This window comes from Nothoprocta perdicaria, unplaced genomic scaffold, assembly GCF_003342845.1.
Source record: "Nothoprocta perdicaria isolate Ctin4 unplaced genomic scaffold, notPer1 scaffold_156, whole genome shotgun sequence".
In the NCBI taxonomy this organism is placed as follows: Eukaryota; Metazoa; Chordata; class Aves; order Tinamiformes; family Tinamidae; genus Nothoprocta; species Nothoprocta perdicaria.
The window spans coordinates 593,784-611,756 of record NW_020454716.1 but is presented as its reverse complement, the minus strand read 5'-3'; the positions used below and the strand labels follow the sequence as shown (position 1 = coordinate 611,756).

General features: G+C 38.5%; 1 protein-coding gene across 14 annotated transcripts in view; it reads right to left on the bottom strand.

Annotated features, from left to right (window-relative positions):
- The window catches only part of MADD (MAP kinase activating death domain), a 52,433-nt gene that overhangs the window by 15,605 nt on the left and 18,855 nt on the right, over nt 1-17,973 (bottom strand). For 4 of the 14 annotated variants that reach the window (XM_026035099.1, XM_026035100.1, XM_026035101.1 and 1 more), the window contains exons 15-27: nt 16,616-16,718; nt 15,782-15,968; nt 15,443-15,593; nt 13,341-13,547; nt 10,172-10,225; nt 7,210-7,307; nt 6,776-6,859; nt 5,900-6,058; nt 4,692-4,800; nt 4,100-4,162; nt 3,604-3,724; nt 2,370-2,475; nt 1,461-1,571 (exon numbers count right to left, since the gene is read on the bottom strand). In XM_026035099.1, the coding sequence (XP_025890884.1) occupies nt 1,461-1,571; nt 2,370-2,475; nt 3,604-3,724; nt 4,100-4,162; nt 4,692-4,800; nt 5,900-6,058; nt 6,776-6,859; nt 7,210-7,307; nt 10,172-10,225; nt 13,341-13,547; nt 15,443-15,593; nt 15,782-15,968; nt 16,616-16,718 (1,553 nt within the window). Of the gene's footprint in view, nt 1-1,460; nt 1,572-2,369; nt 2,476-3,603; nt 3,725-4,099; nt 4,163-4,691; nt 4,801-5,899; nt 6,059-6,775; nt 6,860-7,209; nt 7,308-10,171; nt 10,226-13,340; nt 13,548-15,442; nt 15,594-15,781; nt 15,969-16,615; nt 16,719-17,180; nt 17,241-17,973 lie in introns of all 14 variants that reach the window. The other 10 variants (XM_026035102.1, XM_026035105.1, XM_026035114.1 and 7 more) reach the window with 5 other exon arrangements.

Here is a 17,973-nt window from a genome sequence, read left to right as displayed (position 1 = left end):
TAATCAATTTCTCCTCATCTATTTAAAGTAACAGTGTATGACACTAGAAACATTTTCTACATTGAAAAAACATATACATTTCAACACAGCTGATCTGAGATTATTTTGGACAAGTCCTACGCAACGTACTCCAGAAGGTTAATTTCAGCAAGAGCGGTATGGGAGTTATCACAGCATATAACACCACTCAAGCTGATATCACACTTAGTGGTTGACTGGGAGTTGTCTAGGTTTCAATAACTGTTAACATTGCAGTTAACTGGTTTAGGTTTTTCTTCCCCCCGTCCCCAGATAATTATGAGAATATTTCCTATAATTTCTGGGCACACAACTAAGTTCCAATCACAAAAAGCACTGGAAAACTAACTTTTTAAATAGGACATGACATGCCTCCACTCTAGTGATGGTTAATAGCTGGATTTTTTATTAACTTATATGTTAGCCTGTATTCTTAACTGGCAATAACAGAAGATAATGTTTACTCTGCACAGCAACTGGTAGTGAAAATATTTGCATACAGAAACCAATCCCCACAACATTCTGACCTGGTAACTCATGGAAAACTAAGTATTCGTTACAATCTCAATAAGAATAAACACACTTCTCTTCCTTTTCTCCCCATGTGGTTGTTCTCCTGGTGAGGTTAAGCCCATCTAGTCTCTCTCTGCCTCACTAAGTATAAACCACATGATAAAATACTTGAAAATGTTAAGTATATCCAATCCCAGTAGCTGGCAAAAAAAAAAAAAAAAGCCACACCCACAAAAAAAGCAAGACAACAGAGCAACTAAGAGCTACAAAGCCAGCATTTCAGCATCTTTAAGACATAATGTCTTAAAGCTACAATTATTATAGTTGTTGCAGAGAGGAAATAACCAGAAGGCAGTCTAAGAACACAACTGCAGGGTGCAGTGGTATCAGACTGATCCTGCACTGATGCTAAAGCACAAGCTCATAAATATGAGCTGCTCAATACACCAACTTTGAGAGTCTGGACCTCACAAATCTGCAGCACTGGAAATTTTAAACAGAAACAAACAATAAAACACGAGGAATGGGAAGCAGGCGACAGGTGATCAGTCACCTGATCTCCTCTTTGTGAGATCTCATTTGATTTCTTTATAAGAAACTTTTAAGTTATTAATTTTTCTTTAAATTGTTATTAGTCTACAATAATATATCTGATAAAAAGTGATATTAAAAGAGCATTAGGATTGCACAGATTTGATACTGAAATTTCACATTTATACATATTTATGTTAAAGCTTTAATTGATAAGTGCATAAAGTGGAACTATAAAAATCACCATACAATCACAGTCTCTATACATAAAAGCAGTATTTAATACCTCCAATTTAATTAACTTTAGTGTTTCACAGCATTTATAGGGAATTTTCAAGTAAATGATTTTCTTCTACTGCAGTTCCTACAGATAAACTATTCCTTGATGTTTTACTTACCAGATTGGCAAGCTTATCTAGAATATCATTTATTTGCTGGCTGTGCACCAATCCAATATGTGACTTTCCCATTAGACGTCGTACCTTTTTCCTAATATCATTCTTGTTCACCTAGAAAGCAGATAAAAGACCGAGTTACCTACTTCTTTCTAAGAATAAGCAATTTCTCTTCCCTCTCCAAACGAGCATATCCTGATTTCACTGTAAAGACAATAACAGCAAACAGCTGATCTCCAGGTCACTCATGTTAGCTCCAGCTGCTACGTTTAGCAGCTTGCTGCATCACAGTGTCTCACAGGAGTGTTATGGTACAAACAGTCACTATAGTTGGTTACAGGCACAACAATTTTAGATCGATTTCTCAGTTACATTCGATGAAAGACTCAGACTCCCTAAGAAGTTTAAAGGAATTAAAAAGGATTAAAGGAAAAGTATTGTTTGGAGTCAGCTAAAGTATTAAGGTGCATCCAGTTTACTGAATGGGGCAGGCAGGGAGGAAGGGCCAGAGCTGCTTAGCACTAACTGCACATTTCTTGTTGAGTTATTCATATGCACCCCCTGGCCACATTCTCCTTTTACAGTTCACTACCAGAAGAGAATTTGAAATTTGCAGTTGAAAGAAAATGAGGTTAGGAGATGCTCTCTAGCAAATTTATAACCCCTGCATCTAACAATTAAAGAGTATCCTCTGGAGGGCTAAAAGGTTTCTATTTCAAATTGCAATATATATGCATGCCCATGGCACCAAACCCTATAAATTGAGACATCACATTTCAAAACAATCTCCAGGCACTGAAACAATTTCTTTTCTCATTGCGATCAGGAAGCATTTTATAGAACTTCTGTCACTCTACAAAACAACGTCTATAAAATATAGTCTGAGATCTATTACACAGAAAAAAAGATCACCTTGATCATAAGCATATAGGCAATCATATTATGCAGCAGCGTAGCCAACAAGCGGTCCTCATCATCCTCTAATCGCTTTCGGTCGTGTTCTCCCAGGGAAAGATACCTGTAAGAGCAGCTAGATTTGAAGTAGACTCAAAGGCACTTTTCATCCAACTCACTAAAGCACTGACAAAGCTCAGAGCATTATCTATGAAAGGTAAGGCAAAGAAGACTTCCAAAAACATTAAGCCAAATGGGCATTTTCCAATAACATGTTCTATTTGTTAATTAAATACATCCATTAATTATTAGGCAGTAAAAGTAAATAACACATGTTCAGTTGGAAAGTTCTTAGCAATCCAGTGGGCCTATTTCCTCTCCCTCATAACTGCAAGTTCACAACAATTACAGTTGCTTGAAGAGGACCATATAAGTCAGTACAAGAATTTCTTCTTTAAAGCTTTATTTCTGTCCTGCAGCTACATTTAACTGATAGAGAAAATGTTTAGACTTCGGGTTACATGCCGTCTCTTCTCCAAACTGTGTTCCTTTTCCATAAACTAGCATCCTACAAAATAACTCTTGTTTTGGCTCCAGATCTTATTTTGGTTACAATTCTACATGGTAGCAACTTTCAACTGCAGGTAGTACGAAGAGCAGAAAACAATCCGATTTTGACAGAGCAGAGGGAGGGGGAAAAAAGCAGGCAGTGAATATAGACAGCTTAGAAGTAGTCTAGCATTAAGCAGCCACACAAGTATTTCTAGATGGTTCCCTCACTGTGTTTATTTTAATTAAATACTGCCAATTAAAGCCACCTATAAATATCTTTGAAAATTGCATTTTCCAACATGCAAAATCTTCCAACACGCAAGAACATCTTCAACTTCATTCCAATGCACTCACATCTTCCTTCCAGAATATAGTCATCCTGCCTCAGAATTCCTTTGCTTTATTACTGCTCTAGTCTATTTCAGCTATTTCTATCATGATTAAAATCATGTTACTCACTTCTTTGAAAATGTCACCTCTATACAAATATTAAAATAAATGTGTCTTGGCTGAGGATGGTATACAGGCTGTAGTAGATGCCAGGCAACACAAAAGCAAAGGGTTCGTTTTTGAGCTACCAGTTAATAGTAACAAGGTTTTCAAATTGACAATAGCATGTGCCACAGAACTAAAATAATTTTTGACTGTTTTAGTTGAGGTGGAATACTGTGTAGGAAAAAGGACCACCGAAGAACTTTACCTGTCAATCATCTCCTGGGGTCCCTGGTCCATCCCCATTCCTTCTCTCTCTAACATCACAGCATCCAAAAAGGCATCTTCCCAGAACTGCATCTGGTCCCATAAAGTTGAGCGCTCTTTGCCTGTGCAATGATTACAGGAAGTGAGCATTTATTCCAGTTAARTACTTGAAGATTAATTCCCCTTCTTATTTCTTGAAAATACCATAAACCAACACACAAATATTCCATACTCAAAAAGACAAAGAGTATTTTTTTTTTTAAATCACAGGCAATATCACAACAAGAAAAAAAAGTGAAAGAAGAGAGGACATATCTCCTATTCTAATATATGGCACAGTCTTTTCAAAGCCTTTTATTAAAGAATCTCTTATTCCTGTTCCTTTAGAGCATACCTTCTTGGATCTGCTGTTAGCACTGCCCCAAAGAGACAGGAATATCACACACAAACACAGATCATGGTAAACACACAGAGAAGGGGAAAGAAGAAATTATTACTCATAGAGAAGGTTTCCATTGCAGCATCCTCTAATTGGTCCCAGACAGATCCTTTATCCCTACCTGCACCATTGCAAGCAGGTAGAAATGAGAAAGAGAAAGGATGAAAACAGGGAGAGAGAGAAAGCTCTGGATTAACAGTAAGTCCAGATGAAATACATTAAAAATAACAACAAAAATAACAGCAACAATGCACTCTTAATTTGAGGAAATGCTCAAAGAGCCATTAGCATTCTGTGACTAGCATCCATCTTTAATGAGTTAAGCTGAAGGATCTGTTCGCAGAGAATAGCAATGCACTTCAGCCTTTCATACATGGTGAGTTAAGGTGTTTCTCCCAGCAGTCTACAGCATTGATTTACGTTCAAGAACAGCACGGGGCTTGAACAAACTACATTTTAAGCAAATTATACCTCTCACCCACAACCGCTTACTCAATTTCCCAGCAAATCTTCCTCTTTAGTCTGAATACCATAACGAGCTGGCTACTCTGGCAGTATGGAGAACAATAAATGGTTAAAAATACAGTATAAATTCCAGCCTGCTACAGATACAACTTGAGTTTAACTCTACACAAAAAAAAAAAGTTTACCCAAAAGCCCTTCATAGAGATAAACCCGCTGGCTCCCCTCCTCTGGGCCTCTCCCTGGAGAACTGCCTTTGTTATCCTTTGTGCTCTGCTTCAGGTTATGAGACTTTGCCTGAAAATAACATAAAATAGAGTCAGAAAAATCAATCTGGCAGCCTGCAGGACCATTATTGCATGATAAAGCAGGTGTTCTGTCTCTCTAACATCAGATAAAATATGTTGTAATACTTCAATACTTGACATTCATCATGCACCCTTGCATTCTCTTTTCTAAATCCCTCTTGCAGAACCTCTTAAAAATTCACAGTTTCAGTAATCAGGTAGAAATGTCCATAAAAGAGGAAAGTGTTTTTAAAAAGTCTAGCTCTAGAAATTGACAAGACACCATCTTCTAACTAAAGAGGCTGACAGTTACGTCATATCCATTCTCCTTGAAGAAAGCTGCAGTGAAGCATAATGATTTTGTCTGTTACTTAAAATTAGATGTAAGTGACCATGTAAAGGTTTTAACTATCTAATCAGGATTATAAAATGAACATAGACTAATTTTGAAGCATTTTTAGTTCATTTGGCTGACAGTTCAACTGAAATCAGGCATATAACTGCTTTCTTGGTAATAATATGTATATTAGTCAAAAACTTTAACAAAATGTGTTGTCAAACCACTTAAATATTAGTTCTCACAGATATACTAACCCAGAACTGATATTTAAAGTGATGATGGCACTTCAGACAGTATTAAAATAACACTTTAAGAGGAACACAACAGTTGTTAAACCTATGATGGGACATCATTTTCCTGTAGCAAGCAGCTGCTTCTACGGAATCGGATCAGTTCCTCTTGGTTAAATCGAACAATGTCTAACGCTGTTATGAATCTGAAGTGGGATTAGGTGTATGCTTCGTTGAGAGTAACACTGAATGAGGGAGATAAATATTGCTAGAATCTGTAATATCCATTGAGATGTGAATTTATTATTCTCAAAGGACTACATATATATTGCACAGGAAACAGAAATAGTTCATCCACACAAAATTTAATTCTTCAATATTTTGGTACTGTATAGTATATATTTGATAGAATATATTGCAAGTCAGTGCTGATCTGATCCTATTGTAAGGGCTGAGAACCTCTTTCATGCATGCACACACACTGAAATAAGTACAAGATTTAATTTAAAATGAAAAAATAAAGTCTGGACTGTCCTTACAAAGATAGAGCTAGTAGCAGAGTTTGTCTCAATTTCGCTGTCTGACACAGTACCCCTCGACCCTGCCAGATTGCCACCATTTTCCACACCCAGGCCATCACCAGCATTGCTGCTTAAGTCACTGTCTGCTCCTAATGTCTCTCCAGAGCTGTTACTAACCTGTGGGGGGGGAAAAAAAAAAAAGTAGTTACCCTCAATAGATAGGACACTGTAAAAAGAAAAGTTAAAGGTATTCCCTCCTAAGGCATAAAAAGCAATACAACTGAAAGCCACTTTAGTTTCTCTCTTTTATTGATATGATCCTCCCACCAAATCCAACTAGGCAGAGCAATATGGAGAGAGAGATTCAAAAAACTCTCAGGAATTATAAATTTCTGAGTCCACTATAGATATTTTGAGCATTATTCCTGTTCCAGGCTGAGAACAGGTTGTGGAAAGCTAGATACCTATAGCTACACTGCAGCTGTAAAAAATAAAAATTCCTTGGGCTTTACTCTGGAATATGCCACATGAGACAACGTGTGGGAAGAAGTAGGCTCACTGCCCATCTCTGAACGCATTCTGCTACCTTTTCTCTAAGGTACTAAGTCATATTTAGAAAGTGATTGTAATCTACCAGTTCCATACATGCACATACATGTATGTCACCAGTTCATAGAAACATGCAAAGAACATTATATACRCGGACTGCAGTCTGCTAGTAAAACAGTATGTGCATTCCACCAGGCACACTGGCTTGCCAGCCACACCCTATTATGTGTGCACAGCAGCACGTGGCTATACCATACACACAACGTATGCACAAGATGCCTCTCCACCCTCACCACTTTACCAACCAGTGAATCACACCAAGCTTTCACTTGAGGCATATCCTACCACTGTGCTAACTTCAGAGTCCTGGCTCGTGCTTCGGACCATTACTGCTGGTCCTCCGCTGGGAACAGAGTCCAAATCACTCTTCTGCAATTAAACATATAGAGGGGACAGGAACAAAAGAAACATCAGTTCATCTTTTTTTACATGAGGGAAGAACATCTCTTTCCATTCCTTTAGATCCTAAAACACAGGCCTTGTATTTCCTTGCTGCATGAAGTCAGCTAAAGAGACAATATTGCCAATGTGTAAAATAGCCATAGGTGTCAAGCAATTGAGGAGTTAGCAAAGCACAGTCCCCTAAAAAGGAGGGAAGAAATAATACTAAATGAGCCTTTAGGGAATTCTCAGGTTCTAAAAGTCTTCCCACAATAAAGTGGCAATTAAAGGAATCCTTTCCGTATCACATAAGTAAAACAAGCAGAGGAGAGACTGACCTGAGAACCCGAGGCCAAACTGAGGCCACTGTCTGCACTGATTTGTGATTTTTTCTCATCTGTTTCTCCCAAATCAAAGTGTTTCACACCTTCTGGCCCTGAGCAAAAGGAAAAAGTAGATGGTTATTGTACTAAGGAAAAGTAGTATGGCAGAAAGCAGAAGACAGACTGGAAGCAGGGACAATAGTATGAAAACAAATTTGCTTTCTTATTCTTTTAATTTCTTATTCCTTGGTACTGTAAACAAGTAGATTAGCAGAATACATCTGCCACTCTTAAAATTTTAGTGTGGATTTTAAATAGTCCAAAGGCATAGCCCATCTGTGACTATCACTAAACAGTACCTTTACTAGCTATTCAAAAGAGAGAAGAGGACAGACAAAGCTCAAATAGCTTCCAGTTATAACAATACATGCAGAGCAGTTGCCATTCAACTCTGGGAAGCCACTTGCGTAACTTCTGGTAAAGTGATACTTAAATATGTAAAATCAGAATATTCTTCTGAACAGCTAATTTGCTCAATTTCTTGAACAGGTTAGGTTGCAATCGAAAAAATATTTAGGCAAAAATAAGGCAAAACATGGTTTGAACACACAAAACAAACACATACACACACAAAATCAAGGAAGAGGCTTGTATGATGTACTTCACACTTGCCAATTACACATCAAATGGCTCTCCAGAGTTTGCAGTCACATAGGTCAGTAGTGAGAGAGGGATTCAGCAAGCCTTAAGTCATGCATTCATTAATCTACCCAGTTTGATAAAAGTTACTTATTTTACTGCCTTATTGAGCAATTCTCCATGCAGTTCTCGAAATGTATTATCTATTGTCTTCTGATGGGATGGCAGAAGGAAAAGAAGGGAATGAAGGACAGGTAGAGTCTGAAAATTTTGGAAAGTACTGTGTGATGTAAATAACAAGGCAAGGAAAGAATATGCTACAGCCTGTAAACAGAAAACCACTAAGCTCAGAAAGGGGAAGAGACTGAACACAAAACTTCTGCCGTGTCCATATCTGCCAACTATTCAGTAAGACATGAGCAGCAGCTGGAGTATTTGTATTATATGCCCATGACTATATCCAGTATCTCTCAGCAAACAATGCTACAGTATCTTATAACCTCTAATCACAACAACCTGGGAATTATGAATATGTTTAAGTTATATGTAATATTAGAGAGAGGGAGACAGCAAAAAGTAAAGAGGAAAGGGAGGGGAGAAAGAAAAGAATAATATACAAAGATTTCTGGGAGTGAGTTTGAGATGGTATGTAACTTATGAACAGCAAAGCCATAAGCAGGCTGTGCAGATTGTACTAGCTTACTACTTAACCAAGAATTCTCTATGTGAAATGTTTTACAATAAGTCTATCATTTATTATAATCTTCTACATAAATCCACACTCTTTGATTACTCCAAATCAAATTGTCCAAGATTCTAATGTTAAAAAAGRAAATATTTAGAAAATCCAAAACTAATTAAAAATACTCCAAATTCTTGGGATATTTTCTACTGAAACATGTCACATTTCTAGAAGTCTTCTACTTCCAGTCATTCAAATGGCTACCATTTCTAGCCCTGAATAACAACGCAGAGAGTAAAGCTTAATCGAGAATACTGAACTTCAGTTTTAAGCAAGTTAGGGGTTCCCTGCCCCACCAGCCTTCTGACATTCTGCCAATCTGGCTTTTAATTTTAAGTTGCCTAAATCACTTCAGGAATTTGATGGTGGTGAGCAATACTGGTAACAGAGTTTTAGGGTATTAACTGTAATCACATGCTGTCATTATCATTTTACAGGCATTTGCATCCTCCATTTAGCTTGTTAGTGGACCTGGATAACTATTACACAGGAAAGACAAAACTCCAATTTATCCCTTCTAATAGGGGCACCTAACTGAAGGGCCCTTAAAATGGGAGAGTGGTGCATGCACATGTTACTTGTCTGTCTTACACATGCTCGACCTTGGCAGGCACCCATTTACATCTTAAATGTACTTCAGAGGTGGCCTATTCTGAATTGACTCAAGATGTTCTTTTGTGCTACCTGAAGGATCTAACTGAGGATCTTAAGTAAAYGTAACAAATCCAGGCCAGTTAATGTAGCAATTAAAATGACAGGAATCTTTATCTGTTCTGTTTACTATTAATCATCTCTTGCCTTCACTTTGTAAAAGGGGCTCTCTTACATTTGGAMAATACCACATTACATCTATCTCTGAATATCGTATGTCTATTTATAATAGTGATAAACAAAACTAAATATTGTACTGCATCTGCAGATAACGTGCACACATTTCAGTGGGCGTTAAGATTCCTGCAGATTTAGAGACTATTTAGACTCTGCAATTAGCTCGCACCATCTGCTTCACTATTTTCTCCTACATATGTAGTATAGAAACAAAATCAGATTGATTCCTCTAATAAAGAGAAACAGAACTCTTCACATACACCAACTCTTTTCCCTCCAAAGGCAATTTTCTGTTTGCAGATTGACTGCAGTCAGAAACTAACTCTTCCTAGCTGACACCAGGTAACAAAATTTGCCAAGCCAGGCCTTGAAAGAACGGAGAAGTCTTCACTCCAATAACATTAAAAGTCAATTCATGTCAAGGACTTCAAGGGCAAAAAGCAGTCTCTAATGCTTAAGAAAGCAGAGGGAATGTCTTTTAAAATCATTCCGAGTACAATTTGTATAGTGAAGAGGCAGGATACCTGCTTCTTCTCTGGAAAGGGTAACATATGGAGAGGATTAGTTGAAGACATTTGAAAAACTTCCTCAGGGGAAGTCGATCTCTTCGGCCTCCCCTGGGACACAGGCTTTCCCCTGGATCTTCCCCTTTGCTCTTAYGGGTATAAAAATCATGTGCCATAGATGCAAGTTCACCCTGCACCTGGGGAGTTGGCAGTTATGGGGAGGCTGGGGGAGTCAGTTTCTGGAGTTTTATCATTTCCTTACTCGTTTTTTCCAAAGCTTTTTGCTTTTTCACTTCCTGGTGCTTGTTCCACAACTCTACTCAAGATGCATTGCAAGCAAGAGAGAGAGAGAGAGAGTCAGYGGCTGGTCAGACAGACAAAAATTGGAAGAAAAAATTCAAACAAAAACCCACCCCTTCTTCTCAAAAAAAAAAAAGGCAGAAATTTATGAGAACTACTGAGTGAAGGGTTATTTAACACCACTTTGCAAGATTTCAATGTTAGAACAGTGCACTGCATCTTCTTCAATTTACAAAATTAAAATGTTAGAAATGATTTCATGCAGTGAACCAACTAAGCAAAACCAGCTATTACAAACCCAACATTGCAATTCATCTCCTTTCTGAGAAAGGACTTTTAAGATTGTCAAATATTTACTCCTTGATACATAGGCATCACAAAAGCTCTAATTAAACAGAAATATTTACATATCTTTAATCTGTAACATTAAAAGAAAGCGTCTGAAAAGCAGCAGCAGAAATTTCAAAGTTAAAAATCTAAGTTAATACAAAATATAACCAACATGATTTTTTTTAAATTAATACAGAGAAAAGTTTACAAGTAAAATTACTTTTGACTTGGCAGTATTCTCAAAACATGCTTGTCTGCCTATCAATCAGTCCCTCACATAAAAAGCTGAACTCCTCAGCATTCCTTTGTTCCTATCAGGGTGGAAAAATGRCAAAAAAACAGGAAAAAATAAAAAAAAGAGCAAGATGTTAGTCATGCTTAATGCCACCATCCAGAATTYGAATTAGGTCACAGCACTCCAGCCAAGTCAAGGGATTCTGTAATAGCCTACAACACAGAAGAAGGAAAAAAGCTGGAGCCTGCATGCACGCTCTGAAGCTTGGCCCTGAGACAAATTAATGATGCTTGTGCTCTCCCATCACCCACATCCTTCAGCTCTCTGAAATGCAACCATCCTTGGTGCTCAGAAATACCCAGTCATCCCAGGCCCTGGCCTGCTGTTCCAAGACACCGTTACAAGCTGGCAGGCTGAACGGGGTCTGAATGCTGGGCACTGTCCTCTCTCACTAGCATGGCCGAGGGTGGGACAGGCACTCGTGGAAGGGCAGCAAAGGGAAAGACAAGGAAGAGGAAGCGCAATGTCCTACTGCTCTGCTAGGGAACTTGTGCAATTAGAAGACTAATGAAAGAAAGATAGCTGCTAGCTAATCAATTTCTACTTCTGCTGTGTGATTGATGGATATTCCTTCAACTTCGATAACCACACAGATGGATAGCATACAAATCACCTACAGATCCAAACAGCATCCCTTAAGCTCACCTAGTTCACCACACACTGACACACATCAACAAACCCTTTAGAAGATGTGCTCAATTTGTTACAAAGGCTTTGGAAACATCTGGTCTCCTGAGTTCTGAGTCTATATAGCTTTAGTTTAAAAACCACCAATCTGAAAGCTACAACACCTGTTATCATACTGCTTTCATCCGACTTGCCTGTTAACTCAGCACTTCTTAGAAACAGGTATCTAAACGTAGAGTTAAATCTAAACGTAGATTTCAGAAAATTCYGAAACTGTCCACAGTGACTTTAACTAAGAGAAGAATCTGCCTTTCAGTCCAGATGAGATTTCAGCCTAGCCATGACTAACAACTATTCATGTGAGGAATACCGAGAAGCTTCAAATGATCCTCCTGCAATGCAGGAGGAATTTCCTTTACTTACAGATCCCAAGGGTCACACAAATAGGGACGCTAAATTGTCCTTACTGTAATTTCTTGAAGACTGACATACAGAGTTCATGGTTATTAAAAACATAAAAGCAGTCAGAAAGAGATTTAAAGGTTTCAGAAAACGCATGGGAGTTTTTCAAACTGGCCTTCTCCTGACCTAGTGAAATCAAATCCTTCTTGCAACTTATTTCTATAGAAGACAAGTGAAAAACATTAGAGCATCAGAAACACAATAAAAGCTTTTCTGTTGCTTGTCCTTGAATACTGTGAAATTAAGACCAATATTTTGGCAACAGTATTTCTAACAGAAAATCTATTCTTATTAAATAGTACTTCTTTTACAAAGCACTTCTTCTGATGCTTCACAATTCCTTGAATCAAAAAATCGAAGCCAGAAGGACTTCAGCAACAGTTCAGAAAGGCTCGACCGGCAGCTAGTAAATAAATGGGCCCAGCAAAGAACATCTGAATCTTCTGCACATAAGCGACCCATGCACATCTTTCATGCGATACGCTGGATATCAAGTCCCACTGTAGCACACTGCTTTTAGAAGTAATYTTCTGAACAGTAATTTCATTTAAAAGTGCTTTTAAACAGGACATAGAAGCAACAGCTAAAACTTAACATGAGGTTTTTAGAGCTGATACAGCGTTTTCCCCATCTGCTGATGGTACATTTCTCTTGTATGCAGGTTGCATCCAACCTAAATCTTGCCTTTTTCTCCCCGACATCTACAAAGCCTCTGCTAGGCCTGCTTTAAAAAAACAAAACAAACAAACAAAAACTCAAAATAAAAAAAAAGTAAATCAGAATTCTAAATTTATCTCCAACTTTCTCCTAGTCATTTTGTTTTCCAGTAACAAGCTTAGTAGATGCTGTTTAGATAGGCATGCATTCTATTTCCTATTGCACAGAAGGAAGATCCATCAGTCCTAATCACTGACACTATAAAACAAAAATGCATATATGCATATATATATACACATGCACATATATAAAAGCAATTATATCTTTTTTATTGCTAGCAATCAGCAAATTCTCCGTCATTTCTAAGAGGATATTCAGTTGATAATCCAATAGTAACCAGAACTAAAAAAATTGTTTCAACACAGTCCCTTCCATACCTGCCCTTTCTAAAGTCCTACTGGCTCCACTTCCCTTTGGCCATTTTCTACTACTTGAAAACATCCATAGAGCAAAAAATTAAGTTGTCTGAAGTGTAATGATATTCAGGAACAACTAAAACTAGAAAGCTTTGGGGAGAAAACTGCCTGGAAAGTATTTTTCCAAGAGCAAGAGAAGATGCACAGAATTATTCCTTGTGATCCAAGGTGTAATGAAGCATGTTATAGCAGCAATGTGGTGTGTTAAAATGAAGAAAATGTAAATAGAACCTAATACCAAGATAGAAGCCCCTCCTACACCTCACATGCACCTCAGTACACACCAATAGAAGCAATAAAATTTTCTTCCTTTAGACTCCTCGTGTCAAACTCCCTTGACCCCTTCCCGGGTGGGCTTGGTGCCTTTGGCATGAGCTGAGATGCTGGCATCTGCATCACAGGTTTCGGCTCTGCTCTTGGGGTTGACGCAGGATCCTTGCCAACTGGCGTGATCGCGCCATCCGTTGGACTTCTTCTTCTCTTCTCTGGTTCTTAAAAAGCAAAGAACAAAGTGTTGCCAAAGGAAAAAAAAAAGAAAGAAAAAAAAAAAAAAAGAAAGATGAAAAAGAGAAGGAGAGGGCAGTCAGGAAGTAAAAGACGCAGGGAAAGGATGAGCCAAACTGTTTCACCTGCATCATTAAGCCTGGCATTGAAATAACTCAGTTCCACATCTGATCCCAAAGCTCACCGTGGCTTGCAGATAGACTGATGGAAAGAGAAGAGAAAGTCCAGGGGCTGCGTTGGGATACCTAAATAGCTCTTTTTCCTGTATATTGAAACCTGCAAAACTTCTTTGGCACAACAAGTGTGGTATTTCTTCCGGCACGTCACACAAGAATTATCGAACGTAGCCTAATCCCTGAAACTATTGATTCTAGAATATAAGTCAGTCCCTCTTAGTGAAAATACAATCATCTATGATGATTGGTTGATTGATCTACAATCAGCTGTGTAACACTGAATGAAACTTCACACATCAGCTACAGCATTTCCATCATTCCAAACGCGTTTTACATCATTTAGATGATCTCTGCATAACAAGTTACAATTTGAATTTCAGCAAAACTTTTAGAATATTTAAGTTAGAATTAGATTTCCAGCAAAGACTCTCCTGCAATTCTGGCTTACAGCCAAAATTTCACGCCCTGATGTCTAAATTTGTCTAGCTACTAGATTTTGTAATACCTTTGTCCCATAGATTAAAGATTTGGTTATCAGTGCCAGCTTTCCATATAAATAAATACATAAAAACATCAAGGCTCAACAGATTGAACACTGCCMTCTTTCAGAGTAGAAAGATTTTCTTTCAGAAATCATCTCAATTTCTCAGCATCATTACAAGGTGAGATGGTCAGAAATGGCTACACTACACCATCTGTGGTCTTGTTGGTGTTTCAAAGATGCATCAACTCTATAAAAGTTTATATCCATAAATTTTGTTGAGTGCAACTACAATTAATTCACCTCAAGTTTTATTTATTATCAAACTATGATGTTTGGCACTACATTAGCATGACCTCACAAACTATCGAGTTTTGYCCTAGTCATTGCATAATTTTGCAGCACCAGATTAAAATGCTTATAATTATCTCCACATTTGGGAATGTTAAACCAACAGAATCCTCCGGACCTACCTCAGCATTCTTACAATGTTTGGAAATGAAAACCAGTGGCCACAGAACATCCGATCTCATCAACCATTAGACTCCTGATACAAGCCCGCCAGATTGTCAAACATAAGGTGCTTCATAAACACTGCCCCTCTGCTATTGTGAAATAAACAGCTTTTCATCATATGAGATTACAGTTGAGTCAAACATATAATAAAGACGTGACATGTTATCTTTTGCCCTTTCCTCTTATGCATCCATTTTATTTTGTATTTAAATCAGTTTAAGAAAAAGTGGAAGAACAAAGAGGTGTTACCTAAACCAGACATTCTTCTCTAAGACCTTATCAGTGATATAAGGATTATGGTGAAATGCAAGGTGATTAGTACAGTATTGATGCCTGCTATGCTTTCACATTAGAAATACCTCTCTAGACAGGCTGCCTGGCATAACTTTCCAAGGCTGTGGATTGGTGAGTCCCAGCTGAAAGTCCCCACTCATGGGATTTCAACTGTCATCTGTAAAAGCTTTTTTTATCACACTACATAGTTTACATTTGCAATAGTCCATTTGGCCATTGTTTTGCTTCATTCAGCTRTATGTGTGCAAGATAATGTTTCTAGCTCTATAAGGCTTCAGGAAATGAGGATACAGTTCTCACATATTTCTCAAGTGTGGTAAACCCCATGAAATACCAGAAGCCACAAGACAGTTAACTTCAGAATAAAGACCTGGTTTGCCTCAGTTCTCTACATTCTCATGAACACATTTCTTACCTTTGTTGTAATAATGAGTGTGTGCTATCTCTAGCAGGCCAAAAACGCTGGCCATGCCTCCCAGGCCAGCATTGGCGTACGACTGCTCGAGGCTCARCACAGTGCACTTCAGCAAGTCCAGCATGCCTTTATAAACCTTGCGGCTGATCTCCTACAAGGAAAATCCCAACAGCATCACTGTTTGAGAAGGGAGAAAGACATTCAAGAAAATAAATTCTAAACAGTGCTGTAACRTCAGCTTGCAAGGGTTAATAATTTAATATATTGTCTTTAAGACCTTCTATGAATTGAATCTAGGTATAGAGCAGGTATGAGGAGTCCGATGAGCTCAGCACTGACCACATCCTGTATGATGTCCTGCCGAGCATCTTCTTCTGACTGGATGGTGCGATTTAGCTTGCTCAGGACAAAGACACGGAGCTGCTCGCTCTCCAGCAGGCGTCGGACTCTCTTCATGTTCAGCCAGCCAACACCCTGCCCATCAAGAACATTGTGTACGACCTCCTTCAGGAATTGCTGGTTCTCACTGATGGTTATATACAGGAAAGCAGAAACAAACAAACAAGAAATATGCAGAAGTTAGCCCTCTGTTGAMTAGGCTTGCATGAAAAGAGAGACATGGCCAGGGCACACACAYCCTGTGTGCAGTCCTTATTGAAGCTAAGTTTACAAGAAAATAAACTCAGCTTAGGTAGGCATGCTGCTAACATAACTGCGCACAACCCAAACTCTATTCTACAGTACTCAGTACTGTGCAAGTACCAAAAGTACAAGTACTTTTGTACAAGTACAAGGACTTTTGGTGAATTCATAGAATCAAACTGCTCCACAGGACTCAGCTGATTCTGTGCGATCTGCTAAACTGCTGCTGGCTAGACTCCTTCATTCAGAACACATTCAATTACAAAGATGAAATACTGAGTTAAAGCAGGGTCTTGCAGCACCTAGAATATTTTTGGAATTCAGACCAAAAGAGGATACTCTGGAGCAGAGAAAAACACATATTAACTAAAAGACCATCCGTTGAAAAATCTTTTTGATAATTACATGTATAAGTTCAAGGCTACAGAAAGTACTACATAGTTCTGAATAGCTATACTTGGCCATCTTTACTCAGGAATTTGAAGACCTTTGCAACAACATTTTATATATACATACACACATATACACTACCTAGAGTTGCTACTTCGTCCCTGAGGTGATGGAGACTCTCTCTTCACTGTTGGGCTATGCTTAATGACTGAAGATTTTTGATCCACAAGGGCTCGCCTGTTTCCTAAACAGGAGAGAAGACAAGGTAAGAGGAAGACGGGTAGGGGAAAAAAACACTCTGTTCTGGAACAATAACAAGCAATGCTAAGGCTGACTAACACACCTATTAGGATTACAGATAACAGACTTCAAACAAAAATGGAAACTCCAAAAAGCAGCAGCATATATCATATTCTAGCATCACACATCGGCAGAAAACAGTAATGGGAGTAATGCAGAGAGAAAAAGAGAAGATGGAAATGGGAGCAGGAGGTGAAAGGCAGGAAAAGCTTGTCTGCTCTGCATGCAGTTCCACAACAAGAACCATCTTCAAATTAGTCACTATATGTAAAAGCATAATGCATTGGGAGTGACTAGTATAGATCATATGATACTGGTTACCCAATGAGAAAGGTATCCCCAGGTCAGGCATAGGGAATGCTGGAAATTGGTACATCATGCACAGCTCATGCTGTAGGGAACCCACCTTCATTGCTTACTGGGCCAGCTTCAGTAATAATCTCCATTATAGTATTTAACCCAAATACTGGGACACAAAATATACAATTAGTAGTGTACTATAATATCTACACTCCCCACCATCAGCATCAAAAGAAAAAAAGAAAAATAACAACAACAAAAAAAACCTACCAGCTTCTTCCCAATCCTCCCTCAAAACAAAACCCAAAGACACTAGAGCAGGAAGGATGACTGAAAGCCCGAGACAAAAGGGCCAGCCTCATCACTAAGGTTCATCACTAAGAGATAGTGCTTGACTTGAAATTTGGCATCATAGAATCAATGTATTGCACCTCCAAGGGTACTACTGCACACACTGCATTTCAAGGGCACTATCAAAAATATCCATATCATCGAGGAAACAACAACATTAATGGATGCGCATGAAACAAAAAAGGAAGATGAAAAGTAAAACAGCAGCAATGAGATGGAGTCCCAGCATCATTTCCCATTACAGAGTCACAAACACAGGGTACCACACACACTTGGTAAGAAGAGCCAGCAATTTTGTATTCTTACAACAAAAACAAAAACACATTTATAAACAGAGAAGTGCCCAGCGGGAATCCCAGTGAGCCAGCATGCGCACAGAGGTGACCAGACACATACACACCCTTGCACATGCACGGACCACACCACTCCATGGAAATTTCATCCTCACAGCTGCACAGTAATATTAAAGGCCCTAGAGCATTACAGTCATCAAGAAAAGAACATCAAACTGCGGAAGATGAGGCACAAAGCATGAACATGGAATGGCA